The sequence below is a fragment of the Hemiscyllium ocellatum genome, chromosome 4 (assembly GCF_020745735.1).
Source record: "Hemiscyllium ocellatum isolate sHemOce1 chromosome 4, sHemOce1.pat.X.cur, whole genome shotgun sequence".
NCBI classification, from domain to species: Eukaryota; Metazoa; Chordata; class Chondrichthyes; order Orectolobiformes; family Hemiscylliidae; genus Hemiscyllium; species Hemiscyllium ocellatum.
The window spans coordinates 56,804,650-56,820,067 of record NC_083404.1 but is presented as its reverse complement, the minus strand read 5'-3'; the positions used below and the strand labels follow the sequence as shown (position 1 = coordinate 56,820,067).

At 39.6% G+C, this 15,418-nt stretch overlaps 1 protein-coding gene across 2 annotated transcripts in view; it reads left to right on the top strand.

Annotated features, from left to right (window-relative positions):
* The window catches only part of atp6v1c1a (ATPase H+ transporting V1 subunit C1a), a 90,777-nt gene that overhangs the window by 46,444 nt on the left and 28,915 nt on the right, over positions 1-15,418 (top strand). For both annotated transcript variants that reach the window (XM_060823249.1, XM_060823250.1), the window contains exon 5: positions 8,121-8,215. In XM_060823249.1, coding sequence (XP_060679232.1) covers positions 8,121-8,215 — 95 coding nt within the window. The remainder of the gene's footprint in view (positions 1-8,120; positions 8,216-15,418) is intronic.

The window sequence follows — 15,418 nt, the reverse complement described above, 5'->3', positions numbered from 1 at the left end:
ACAACCAGGCATTTTTTTGAAATGAAATTGCTTTACCTTCCTTTCAGGCAATGAGCTCCAGATCACCCACATCTTGTGGTGAACACGTGTCCTGAACCTCTATCTAATCCTTCCATTGATTACATCATGTCCTTGCTATTCAACCCTTTGTTAGCAGAAATAGATCACTTCATTCCAATCTCTTAGCTAGGGTCCTCATTTACAAACATCAGTTAAATCTTCCTCTCAATCCCCTTGGTTCCAAACAAATGTAGACTATCCAATCTTGCCCTATCTGAAATTCTACATTCCTGGCAGCACCCTTCTAAATACTTTCTGAAGTATGATTGCATCCTTCTGTATTGCAGTGACCAGAAAGCACTCCAACCAAAGTCTCATTGTATTTACACAATTTTTGCATAACCTCTCAGCTCTTAATTGTAGGCCTCTCTTGTTAAAGGAGAGAATTCTATATACTTTCTTGTTCATTCAATTAAACTATCCTACCATACCTATTTATTTTACCACCTTGAATGTAATGTCACCATCTTCAATGGGAAGCCACTCCCATTTCAGCATCTTGAAAGGACCATTCCTTCCAAGATACTATGGTCCACTCTGCTATCATCCAGACCTTCCTTACGGCTTTCCATATGAACACAGGAGATGTAACTCTTGCCATTTTACTCCTCACTATGCAAGCCCCTAAACTGCCATCTAGCTGAAGCATTTGTTGCGTATACTTTCAATCTAGTCTCTTTTTAATTAGGGATGTCTAATTGCAGATTAGTTAAGCACTTCGTGGAGATCTTAAGTCAGTCTGCAGGAATGACCCTGAGCTTTCTGTGGCCTGTAATTTTAATTCTCCACCTTGCTTTCACACTTTGTCCACTGCCCTATTCACTGCAAAGTTCCAGTGATGTTTCGTGTAAGCATGAGGAACAGTACCAGCTTTCAGATATTTTGCATTGTGCACTCAACAATGACTTCAGCAATTTCAGACCATCATTTCCGATAGTCATTTTGTTTCCTTTTATTTGCACCTTTTGGTTTTCCTCTTGTATTTGCTTTCTGATCGCTACTCAAGGATTTTTTTTTGTTTCTTCATTTTGTTTCTGCCTCATTACCATTTCCTTTGGCTCAAAGGTTTACTTTGTCAGGCAATTTCTCTTGTCCATGACCATATCACAAACTGCTTTTTTTTAACCTGTTCCCACCCATCCTTCACTCAAAACATTGCATCTCTAAATTTTATTAGCCTGAAATATTAACTTTGTATATGTTGCTTGAGCAATTTCTGCTTTTGTGTTGTTTATTTAGTCAGTTTACTGCCTACATGATCCAATTTTTGAACACCGGTTAAAACTAGAGCTCTGAACAACAACACGAGATGCTGTGACATTTGATGCTGCTTAGAAATTACTGACCTAGGACATCTACCAGACCATGTACTGTTTTCGTGTTCGCTTAATAATGTTACATAGTATTTAGAATGTTCCTTTATGCCTCATTAGTGATTTACAGATTCTTTGCATTTTTTTCTTGCCAGTTTGATTCCATTTAGGAAGGCATTGATGTCTTTTAGCACATTTCCTATGTAATGTACATTTAAAATGACGACTGTAGCCAGTATCATCATTAGATCTGTTCACGTCTTTGTGGTGCAACTTGTTGGCAATGAGGCTTAAGATTCCTAATTGTTTTCCCTGTGCAGCTGCAAACAGTTAAATAATTCACACTTGGGAATTGAACCTGAGATTTCAGTCTGTGAAACTCATTTTGTTTTAAATAGTTCATAATTGGAGATACATTTGTGGGTTATATGGACTTCACTACTGTGTTTTCAAACAATTAATGGTGTGCATTGTCATTCTAGTTACAAGAGCTAATAGTAAACTTTCTCAGGATGAAATTAAACTTTGCAATTTTAAATGTATAACAATAAAATTATTAACTTTGATTTTTTTTGCGCGGAATAGAGTATGTTTCTCATTGGGTTGCATTTTTTGTGAAATGGCTTGGCTACCTAGGTATTTATGTAATTTTAGTTGTACTCTAATGTATATTTGTCCATTTTACAGCAATGTGACAATAGACAATAGATGCAGGAGTAGGCCATTCTGCCCTTCGAGCCTGCACCACCATTCAATATGATCATGGCTGATCATCCTTAATCAGTATCCTGTCCCTGCCTTATCTCCATAACCCTTGATTCCACAATCCTTGAGAGCTCTATCCAACTCTTTCTTAAATGAATCCAGAGACTGGGCCTCCACTGCCCTCTGGGGCAGAGCATTCCACACAGCTACCACTCTCTGGGTGAAGAAGTTTCTCCTCATCTCTGTCCTAAACGGTCTACCCCGTATTTTTAAGCTGTGTCCTTCGGTTCAGCACTCACCCATCAGCGGAAACATGTTTCCTGCCTCCAGAGTGTCCAATCCTTTAATAAGTTTAAATGTCTCAATCATATCTCCTCTGTCTTCTAAACTCAAGGGTATACAAGCCCAGTCACTTCAGTCTTTCAGTGTAAGGCAATCCCACCATTCCAGGAATTGACCTCGTGAACCTATGCTGCACTCCCTCAATAGCCAGAATGTTTTTCCTCAAATTTGGAGACCAGAACTGCACACAGTACTCCAGGTGTGGTCTCACCAGGGCCCTGTACAGCTGCAGAAGAACCTCTTTGCTTCTATCCTCAATCCCTCTTGTTATGAAGGCCAGCATGCTATTAACCTTCTTCACACTCTGCTGTACCTGCATGCTTACCTTCATTGGCTGGTGTGCAAGAACACCCAGATCTCTCTGTACTGCCCCTTTACCTAAATTGATTCGATTGAGGTAGTAATCTGCCTTCCTGTTCTTGCCACCAAAATGGATAACCAGACATTTATCCACGTTAAACTGCATCTGCCATGCATCTGACCACTCACCTAACGTGTCCAGGTCACCCTGTAATCTCCTAACATCCTCATCACATTTCACCTTGCCATCCAGCTTCATATTATCAGTAAATTTGCTAATGTTATTGCTAATACCATCTTCTATATCATCAACATATATTGTAAAAAGCTGAGGTCCCAGTACTGATCCCTGCGGTATCCCGCTGGTCACTGTCTGCCATTCCAAGATGGAGCCGTTTATCACTACTCTTTGTTTCAAGTTTGTTTTCAAGGTCAGCTTGAAGATTCCAGCTACTTCAGTTTGTTTGCTTTATTCCTGCGCAGTTTTTCTTTAGTTATAATTGAATGAAGTATTGCAGGGCAAGCTTCTTTCAGTAAGCTTGAGATAGACTGTCATTTGACCATTTCTAGCAAGTCCATTCAAAGACCTACAATGTTAATCTGTTAAATGTTTCGGGAGTTATTGTCTCACCTCTTTTGCCTGGAATTTAGTTTCACCTCTTGATCATTCAAAGTTACTTTTACATCACTTTGACATTGTGCTCCTTTTGGCATGGTGTTATGGTTTAATTCACAAAGCAGTAGTTCATATTTACTTGTAGCCTGAGTAGAACATGAATAACCTCTGAAATCTGAGCTATTATATCTGTGTTCTGTTGATGAAAATTATATTTCATTTGCATATTGATTTAAAATTGTTCAGTATAAAATCTAATTTCCGGTTCCAATTTCACGGTCAACACTTGTGCAATGTGTGTACTTCTACACTTTGAGTACTTAATAATGGAGTTTTGCAGTCAGCAGTGAAGGGTTCATTTGTTGCTAACCTCAAGTTGCTCACAAACATCTAGCAATCTTTGGTCTGTTTTTCCTGTTCCTTGTGTTAAATTTGCCACCAAGTTGAAATCTTTTGGCGTGCAGTAGCAGTGATGTCAGCAAACAGGCAAACAACTAATCATATTAAAGCTTTTAGATGTGCCAAACAAGAAAAGATAAAATCAGTTAGTAACTTCACATTGCATTTTTATTTGCCAAAGTATTAAGATGAGAGTGGTAGCTGTGTGGAATGCTCTGCCCCAGAGGGCAGTGGAGGCCCAGTCTCTGGATGCATTAAGATGAAACTTATAAAGTAAACTACTCTTAAAATTATTTCAAAAGTGTATGGAATCTTTTTATAATGTGGCAAAATTAGTAACTTGTCAAACATAAAATAAGCTTTCTAGGGCCAGTGAAGATATTGAACAGTAATTGTGAAATTAGCTCTCTGTTTTAAAAACCCTGTTAAAGACTCCTCCTTCCCCTTCCTAGACCTTTCCATTTCTATCTCGGGCAACCGAATCAACACGGACATTTACTACAAACCGACTGACTCCCACAGCTACCTAGACTACACCTCCTCCCACCTTCCCCCCTGTAAAAACGTCATCCCATACTCCCAATTCCTTCGTCTCCACCGCATCTGCTCCCAGGAGGACCAGTTCCAATACCGTACAACCCAAATGGCCTCCTCCTTCAAAGACCGCAATTTGCCCCCAGATGTGATCGACGATGCCCTCCACCGCATCTCCTCCACTTCCCGCTCCTCCGCCCTTGAGCCCCGCCCCTCCAATCGCCACCAGGACAGGACCCCACTGGTCCTCACCTACCACCCCTCCAACCTCCACATACATCGTATCATCCATCGTCATTTCCGCCACCTCCAAATGGACCCCACCACCAGAGATATATTTCCCTCCCCTCCCCTATCAGCGTTCCGAAAAGACCACTCCCTCCGTGACTCCCTCGTCAGGTCCACACCCCCCACCAACCCAACCTCCGCTCCCGGCACCTTCCCCTACAACTGCAAGAAATGCAAAACTTGTGCCCACACCTCCCCCCTTACTTCCCTCCAAGGCCCCAAGGGATCCTCCCATATCCACCACAAATTCACCTGAACCACCACACACATCATTTACTGCATCCGCTGCACCCGATTTGGCCTCCTCTATATTGGGGAGACAGGCCGCCTACTTGCGGAACGTTTCATGGAACACCTCTGGGACACCCAGACCAACCAACCCAACCACCCTGTGGCTCAACACTTCAACTCTCCCTCCCACTCTGCCAAGGACATGCATCCTTGGACTCCTCCATCGCCAGACCATAGCAAAATGACTGCTGGAGGAAGAGCACCTCATCTTCTGCCTAGGAACTCTCCAACCACAAGGGATGAACCTAGATTTCTCCAGTTTCCTCATTTCCCCTCCCCCCACCTTGTCTCAGTCAAATCCCTCGAAGTCAGCACCGCCTTCCTAACCTGCAATCTTCTTCCTGACCTCTCCGCCCCCACTCCCACTCCAGTCTATCACCCTCACCTTGACCTCCTTCCACCTATCGCATTTCCAACACCCCTCCCCCAAGTTCCTCCTCCCTACCTTTTATCTTAGCCTGCTGGATGCACTTTCCTCATTCCTGAAGAAGGGCTCATGCCCGAAACGTCGATTCTCCTGCTCTTTGGATGCTGCCTGACCCGCTGCGCTTTTCCAGCAACACATTTTCAGCTGTGTATAAAAGACCAGATTGATTTCTAATGCAATACTGAAGGAGCGCTTGACTGTTGGAAATGCCCTTTTTGCGTATAAAAAAAAACCAAAGTGCATGGTCTGACTCTGAAGAAATACAGCAGTGTGATTCTTAATGTCCTGACTAATATTTATCCTTCACTTTACATCTCAAAAATGGGTTATCTAGTCATTATCAGTGTTGTTTCTGGGAGGTTGCTATGTGCAAATTGGATGTCACATTTCCTATATTACCATGGTGATTTCAATTTCAGTGTGGATCATGACTGTGACATTTGGTGGCAGTGGAAAGTTCTACATAAGCACAGTCCTTTTTTAAAAGTATTGTAATGAATTTGGTCATGTCAGTTGTGATTTATTAGCAGCATATAAGACTTTGGTTCCGATGGCTGCAGATCTTAGTCCCATTCCTAAAATGTGAGCACATAATTTAAACTGGTACTTTATGGCAATACTGAGGGGATGCTTATCTGCCAAATCTGCAGACTGTCAGATGAGATTTTAACAAGAAATCTTGGCTGTCATTTCAATTTGCATTGATTATAGCCCTGTACATGACCTCAGGACAGATGCTTTACAGCAATTATAAGACCATAAGACATAGGAGCAGGCATTTGGCCATTCAACCTATGAAGTCTGCTCCAACATTCAATCATGGCTAATAAGTTTCTCAACCCCATTCTCCTGCTTTCTCCCCGTAACCTTTGATTCCCTTCATACTCGAGAACTTGCCTACCTCAGTCTTAAATATACTCAATGACCTGGCCTCAACAGCCTTTTGTGGCAATGAATTCCACTCTCTGGCTGAAGAGATTTCTCCTTATCTCCATTCTAAAAGGTCTTCCCCTTTTACTCTAAGGCGGTGTCCCCAGGTTCTAGACTCTCCTACCAATGGAAACATCTTCCCAACATCTACTCTGTATTCTGTATGTTTCAGTTAGATTCCAACACCCCCCACTCCCCCCAAATCCTTCTAAATTCCATCGAATATAGACCTCAAGCGTTCCTCATATGTTAAGCTTTTCATTCCTGGGACCACTCTCATGAATCTCCTCTGAACATGCTTCAAGGCCAGTACATCCATACTGAGATATGGGGCCCAAAACTGCATACACTATTCCATATATGGGCTAATCAGAATCTTTTAGAGCCTCAGAAGTACATCCTTGCTTTCATATTGAAGTCTTCTCAAAATAAATGCCATCATTGCATTTGCCTTCCTAATTACTGACTCAACCTGCAAGTTAACCTTGAAGAATCCTGGACTAGACCTCCCAAGTCTCTTTGCACTTCAGACTTATGAATTTTCTCCCCATTTAGAAAATAATCCATGCCGGTAGTCTTCCTACTAAAATGCATGACCTCACATTTTTTTCATGTTGTACTATATCTGCCGCATCTTTGCCCACTCTTCTAACCTGTCCAAATCCTTTTGCAGCCTCCCACTGCCACCTCAATGCTGCTCAAGAATTTACCTTTCTTTGTATCATCTGCAAACTTAGCCAGAATGCCCACAGTTCCTTCATAAAGATCATTCATGTCTCAAGTGAAAAGCTGTGGTCCAAACACTAAGCTTTGCTGAACACCACTTGTTACTGGCAGTCATCCTGAGAAAGACCCTTTTATCCCTGCTCTCTGCTTTTGGCCAGACAACCAAGCTTGTATCTGTGCAAGCTTGCCACCTTGCCTCTAACACTATGGGCCCTTATCTTACTCAGTAGCCTCCTGTGTGGCAACTTGTCAAAGGCCTTCTTTGAGTTCAGGTGGATAATGTCCATTGAATCTCCTTGGTTTAACCTGCTTATTACTTCCTCAAAGAATTCTAGCAGATTTGTCAGGTATGGCCTCTCCTTGATGAAACCTTGTTGATTTTGCCCTGTGTTAGGCTAATCGTTTGTAATTTTCTGTCTTTTTCTTTACTCCCTTTTTAATCAACGGTGTCATGTTAGCGATTTTCCAGTCCTCTGGGACCCTTCCTGATTCTAGTGATAGATGAAAGATCAGCATTCTCGCCTCTGCTATTTCTTACGTACTTTAAGTGTGGTTATTCCTCTCAACCAAGTCATTAAAGGAATGCGTTTACTGATCAAAGTTGTTTGTGTAATCACGAATGCTTATCGGCTTTCCTTTGTCACTTTTGCAGTAATGCTTCAGAAGTTTTTATGTTGGCTGTGAAGGGGTTTGGGAAAGAAGCATCCTGAGAAAGATGCTAATAACTCCAAATCTTTTGCATTGTGTACATTAAATATTTCACTGTATTTAGTTATATTTCTTGTAAAGTATAATTTGTGAAACCACTGAGCGGGAAAAAAAGTCATGTTTAAGTACTAGTAATCTATTTCTGGTTTGATTTTTTTTTAATTTAAATAATCTTGATTTGCAAAATATGAAACCAAATGTATTTTTAAACAGGTGTTTTGACTATTTCATGCATGTGTTAAACATTGTGTGAAATACTGTCTGTGCATCAAAATATTTCAGATATGTGTAAGATTTATTGAACTATTTTTAGTCTTTGTCATTGACTTTTGAATTGTTGGAATGTGGAATTGCATACACGGAATTATTTGCTACTGTTAATGTTGGCTAATTTGTGTTTTTCCTTAACTATTGCTTTGTTGTGGAATAACTGAAAATCTTCTTTTGTTATATTTTTAAAGAAAAAGTTCTTTTTTTGTAGTTGATTTGGTCACCTATATCACAAGGTTTCAATGGGACATGGCGAAGTATCCAATCAAACAGTCTCTGAAGAATATTTCTGAAATTATTACTAAGGTTGGTGTGGTTTTAATGTTAGAAACTTCATATGGCATCAGCACAAAATTTGCATCATCCCAAACTTAGAGATATTGTGTGGAATGCCAAAGATGATTCAAACAGTCAGGAGATTTATAACATTGAAGTTGGTACACTCACGTTGAATGCTTGTGAGCAGAACTTAACCTGTTTTAGTTTTTACTCTTGTTGTTAATGTAATGCAACCGAATAACGCATATAGGTATAAGTTTATTGTCAATAATTGGGAGCAGGTGCGATTTACTGATTTTTGCTGGGGTTAACTGTGGGATGTTTAGTGATACTAAGGAAAATAAAAATGACAAATTTATGTTTTATATACTGTTTCCTTTTTGAATACTTTAAATGTTAAAATTTAAGGTTTAATTTGGTGAGAATCAAGCTCTTATTCTGCAAATGTTTCAAAGAATTTTTATTAGCATTGCTTCATGTTGATTCTGATGTAATTTTCTTAGAAGCACTGAATGAGCTGAATATCAAAGTCATAGTGATAACCAGGTATTCTTAAACGGAGTCTCTGTTCGTGGAAACTTTCTGGGGCTCTTTGAAACAATGTGCAAATGCACCCTGAGTAACTGCCTTGGGCTCTGTGGTACATATAAATAAATAAATAATTGACTATAGGAACAGAGTCTGGTTGAGTGGAACACCAATTACCAGTTAGCCCTGTTGTTACCAAGTCTGATTGGCAAGTGAGTTCATGCTAGTTCAAAAGAGAGGTTTTATAAAAATATTTGTCCATTACATTCTTCAATGTAAGGGCACCAGATGACGAGAGCACCTAGGTCTTTCCAAATGTAGTACTGAACATAATGAGTAATGTTTAATGTTATTATCTCAAGATAGGTGTCCATAATTACTTAGAATAACAGAAGTACTGCAGTGCAGAAGGAGGTCATTCAGCCCAGCATGTCTGTTCTGGCTCTTCAGTTGAGCATCCATATCTAATGCCATGTGGGTTGGTTAGCTTAGTTAGCTCGACAGTTGGTTTGTCCTGCGGAGTGACACTAACAGTGTGAGTTCAATTCCCACACTAGCTGAAGTCAATATAGGAGGGGGTGTCCCATCTTCCCAACCATGCTCGTTGCCTGAGGTGTGGTGATTGTCTGGTTAAACTCAACAGTCATTTCTCTCTAATGAAAGAGCAGCCCTGTGGTCCTCCTGAGGCATCTACTTTTACTTACCAGTACCTAATGCCAATCATAAATTTCCCATCACCTTATTTCTATCTAAATAATCATACAATACCCTTTTGCATGCCTCAATTGAACCTGCCTCTTCACACTTGCAGACAGTACATTCATACCCTAACTATTCTGTGTGGAACAAAAAAATCTTTTCTCACCTCCTATTTAGAACTTTTAGAAATCACTTCAAATTTTGTTCTTGGTTCTTGTTCTTCCAAGTGCGAGAATAGCTTCTCCCTGTCTACTTGATTTAGTCCCTCATGATTTTGAAAACTTTTATATCAAATCTTCTCTTAACCTTCCCTCCAAGGTGAACAGCCAAAACCTGTTCAGTCTCCATTTGCAAAGGGGGGCTTATTCAAAAATGTTTGAAAACCATTGCTTGTAACAATTAGGCACTGATGCTAAATTTTATGTCCTAGGATAGCATAACTGTGCCCTTTCCATGTAGTACTGAGAGTAACTGCTTTTGTGTTTCTGCAGAAGATACAAAATGGTGAGGAGTTGGCAACATTTGAGTTTCTTTGCAATGCTCTTGTTCTTGATAGTTTCTTGAATTAATCTGCATTGTTAAAGACTTATGTCTTATATTGCATGGTCTGCTCACTATGCTAGGCTGTTCACAAGAATTGTTTTCAAGTTTTGTGGTTTTTTTCAAATCCTCTTTAATTGAAAACACTTAGAACTGAATAGATAAACTTGTATGTTTGCTTGGGGCTAAACTTCAGAGTAGATTATTTGGGTATTTTAGAATGGATTGAAATTGAAAGCTATAAAAAGTGTTACAATTAAAAGAGGACAACCTACATCCTTAAACTATATTTCTATTGTGTGTTGCTCTAAGATTTTATTGATCAGTTATGTTTTAAGTGTAATTCAAAACTTCTAGAAAATGCTTTGAGAAACTCACATGTTTTATGGTTGCAACAGTGTTCATTATAGAAGTGATTGTCTAAAAACGCTGTCAATAATGAATCCACTACATATACTGAAACATGTTTTGTTCCCATTCAATTCATTTGTTCATTTTATACAAAAATGTTGAGTTGAAAGGGAATCAGTACAATTTCACCTTTTTTTAAATTCACTATTGGGATGTGGGTGTTGGCTGGGCCAGCATTTATTGTCCATTCCAAGTTGTCCTTCAGAGGATGGTGGTGAGCTGCCGCCTTGAGCTGCTGCAGATATCAAATGCAATGGCTGAGTTCTGTAATGGTTTTGTATCAATCAATTTGGTCTCTCTTAGATGACATTTGAATTAGTTGAATTACTAAGACCAGAAGAAATGGGAACAGGATAGGCCATTTACTTATCAACAAATTTTGGTAAATTATTTATATCCCCCTTGCAACCTGACTTTGCGTCCATTTTGGCATCTGCAAATTTGACGACAGTGCATTCACTACCTTTCTCTAAGTTATTAATATATATTGTAAACAGTTAATGGTCCCAGCACTGATTCCTTTTGGGATTCCACTGGTCGCTGGTTGTCAACCTGAAAAAGACCAACACCCCCCCCCCATTTGCTGTTTTTTGCCAATTAGCTCATCCTCTGTCCATGCCAGTATACAACCTTGAACACCATGAGCTCTGATCTTATGACTTTACCTTTTGTGAATTACTTACTAAAGTGGTTAAGTGTCATTTTGTCAATCTGAATAGAATTATATTAATGGGGACTAATATGTCATAAAGTGTTTAAGAAGCTCTAAACATGAATATCATTCCCAAATCCTGGTGCTTCCACACTAGTCAGCTGATTAGCAATGCAGGTAAGAAACACACTCTGATTGGAGGAGCATGAGAGAGACAACCTGAAAGGAGAAAATAGCTCGTCACAGATTCTGATTTACACATAATTGTGATCTTTCTCAGATTTGATTTGCCACTTGAGAAAGCGATACTGTGGCCTAGATGTGAGCCCTAGTAATTAACACTGTCTGTATCTCAGTCTTCCAGATATTCTGGTGCTGGGTACACAGCATCCATTGATTTTGGTCCCTTTTCTATTTTGCCAGCATTGGGGAAAGAATTCCTTAAGACCAAAAGACATGGGTAAAGAAGTAGACCATTTAGATCATTAAGTTTCTCTGCCCTTCAGTGTGATCATAGCTGATCTGATTATCCTCAACTCCATTTTCCTGCTGTTCCCCCATAAACCTTGATTCCCTTATAAATGAACCTTCTCTGCCTCAAATGCCAGTATATCTTTCCTTAGATGAGGGACCCCAACTGTTCACTGTAGCTGTGGTCTGATGAGAGACGTGTATAGTTTTCGCAAAAGCTTCCTGGTTTTATACTCTATTCCCTTTGAAATAAAGGCCAACATTCCATTTGTCTTCTCTACTACCTGCTGAACTTGGAGGCTAGTTTTTTGCGATTCATGGATGAGGACTCTCAAATCCATCAGTTCCATCGTTCTCTGCAGTCTTTCTTCATTTAAATAATATTCAGTTCCTCTTTCTGCTGAAGTGCATTACCTCACATTTTCTCCTATTATGTTCCATCTGTTAGGTTTTTGCCCACTCGGTTAAACTTTCTATATCCCTCTGCAGACTCTGTGTCATCTTTACCCTGCTAGTCTTCCCGCCTTATCATCAGCAAACTCTACTGGGACTGAAACTGTTTAAAATATACATTGACTTCTCTCATTGAATACGTTAATGCATTTTACAAATACCTGTGGGCCCAGCACTGTTCCCCTGCATTTAATGCCGCATTTAAACTTACTGCTTAAAGGCTCAAGTCCTACTTTCTTTATTTATGTGGTCAAAGTTTCAGAATTAATTTTTTGATTGAAAAATATTTTACGTGGAAAAATTGAAATTTCTTGACTTGAGATTTCTGTTTGGAATCAATATGGATTGATTGATATTGGTTGATAAAACAAGTTTTTTTAAGACGAGCTGAATTCTCCTTCCACGTGTCAACACAAAGTGCACCATATAGCAGTTTATTTAGGAACAAGGCCTGCCTTTTGACTGTGGATTGTGGAGGTCAGTTGACAACCTTTGCACCAAAGCTATATTGTCTGTTAACTGACCGTTGAGCTTTATACTTACAATCCAAAAATGGGAGCACTTTCCAAATCTATCCTCACAAGCTGTGAAGTTGTTTTCTGTGCTTCAGTGAGATAATTCTTCTAAACTTGCTGGCACAGTCTCCTTGATTTCTCCTACAGGACGATCTTACTATCTCTGAGGCTTGCCTGATGAACCTTTGTTACATTCTTTCAATTACCACTTTTTTCGATATGGAAGCAACAACTGCATGTAATACCCCAGGTGTGTTTTCCAGATGATTGCATCAAGACATTTTTATTCATTGTGCTCATCCTCTTACAATGAAGGCTTTGTGTATGGGGAATTGTGTCTCACTAACTTGATTGAGTTTTTTGAGGAAGTGATGAGAATTGATGAAGGCAAAGCAGTGGATGTGGTCTATATAGAACTGAGTAAGGCGTTTGATAAGGTTCTGCATGGTAGACTGGCTAACAAGGTTAGATCACATGGAATACAGAACAGACTCAAAGATAGAGGACAGAGGTTGGTGGTGGAGGGTTGTTTTATTAGACTGGACGCCTGTGTTTAATAGGGTGCTGCAAGTATCAATGCTGGGTCCGCTGCTTTTTGTCATTTATATAAATGATTTGGGTTTGTGCATCCGAGGTATGGTTAGTAAATTTGTGGATTACACCAAAACTGGTGGCGTAAGTGGACAGCCTAGAAGGTTGCCTCAGAGGATGGAAGGTTTTTGATCAGATGGGCCGATGGACTGAGGAGTGGCAGATGGAGTTTAATGACATCTCCCCTAAACCTTCCTCCACTCACCTTTAAAATTATGCCCACTTGTGATAGCCATTTCCACCTTGGGAAAAAGTCTCTGGCTGTTCACTCTATCGATGCCAGTCATCATTTTGTTTACCTCTATCAAGTCACATCTCATCCTCCTTCACTCCAGCCCTAGCTCCTGCAACCTTTCTTCATAAAATATGCCATCCAGTCCAAGCAGCATCCTAGTAAATCTCCTCTGCATCCTCTCTGAAGCTTTCACATCCTTTCTATAATGAGGCAACCAGAACTGAATACAGTATTCCAAGTGTGGCCTAACCATGGCTTTATAGATCTGCAGCATAACCTTGTGTTCGTAAACTCAATCCCCCCCCACCCCCCAACTAATGAAAGCCAACACAACCCTATCAGCTTGCGTGGCAACTTTAATAGATCTATGGATGTGGACCCCAAGATCCCTCCACACTGCCAAGAATCCTGCCTTTAACCCTGTAATCTGCATTCAAATTTGACCTTCCAAAATGAATCACTTCACACTTTTCCAGGTTGAACTCCATCTGCCATTTCTCAGCCTAGGGCTGGGGGAGTCCAGAAATAGGTCATTGGTTTAAGGTGAGAAGGGAAAGATTAGTAAGGGACCTATTGGGCAACTTTTTCACACTGAGGGTGGTGTGTTTGTGCCAGAGGAAGTGGTGAAATCTGTTACAATGACAACATTTAAAAGACATCGGTGAGTGGGTAAATTAGTAAAGAAGGACTCAGAAGGATCTGGATTAAATGCTGGCAAATGGGACTAGATTAATTTAGGATGTCTGGTTGGCATGGATGAGTTGGACGAAAGGTCTGTTTCCATAGTGTACATCTCTGACTTTATAAAAGCAAACATGTTACTTGTTTTCCTCAGCACTTACATGCTTTTAGTGACTAATGAACAAGGGTACAGAGCTCCTTTTTGTATATCAGCACTTAGCAGTCTCTTGCCGTTTAAGAGATGCTCTGCAAAGTGAATATCTACCAAAATGGATAACTTCAAGTTTTTTCTGCATTGTATTCAACACGCCATGCTTGCCCATTCACTTTGCAAATAAATTATATGGATTGTGAATAGTTGGGGTCCAAGCACTGATCCTTATGGTATCCCACTGGTCTCAGTTTGTCAACCTGAGGGAGACTTGTTTAATCCTATTTTGTTCTCTGGCCATTAATCAATTCTCAATCCATGCCAGTATATTATTTCTAATCTTTTTAATGCTAATTTTGCTTCTTAGCTTTCAATAAAGATCTTACGCAGCAAGTTGTCTCAAATTCCAAATACACCATTTCAATTGTTTCCTGCTTATTTATTCTGCTAGTTTCATCATCAAAACTTCCAAGTTTGTCAAGCAGAATTTCTGTTTCATATACATTCATATTTATAGTCTGAATCTTATTATTATTTTCTAAGTGTCCAGTTATCGCATGCTTTTCACTAGATTCTAGCATTTTCACTATTTCTATTGATGTCAGGTTAGCAAGTTTGCTCTTCAGTTTTCACTTTCTTTTTTCCTTAAAGGCTCAGTTACATGTGTTAGCATTTTGTTAGGTTAAAATGTCTGGTTTTCTGTTATGTGCATAATGGTTATATTATGCAGTTAAAATACCACTTCAAAAATCTACTCCAATTTCAATGGCTAATTCCTGCAAGTATTCTTATTTTAAAGCAAAAACGTGCATTTTTCTAAATGTCAGGCAGTCCCTCAGAGCTGCACAAAACATTCATATTCTCCAGAGTTCAGAGTGGAGTTTCTGTTGGTGGGGAAGTCAAAACAAAATTATTAGAATAATGGAAGTTTATACTGTGTTTGTTTAGAAACCATTTTATATCCAATTATTACTATTTTCAGGATATACATTATTGCAATTATACATTTATTAATAGTTTCCTTTCCAGCTATTAACAGAAATGCGACAGATTTTAATGCTTATCTGCTAAGTAACCTTTGACCATGTTCCACTGTTTCACAAAATCAAATTAATTGGTTGCACAAAGGTTAATGGGATGATATTCAGTGAGATTTTATTTTAAAGAAGTGACTGAGTAACAAGGCTGTTTGAGGCTGAAGTCATTCAAGATTCTGGTAATGGGTTGTGGGAAGGCTGCAGGTTGCAAAAGAAGTCTGAATCAGAATGTGCATGCTTTGGTGGCACAGTGCTGATGGAGGGAC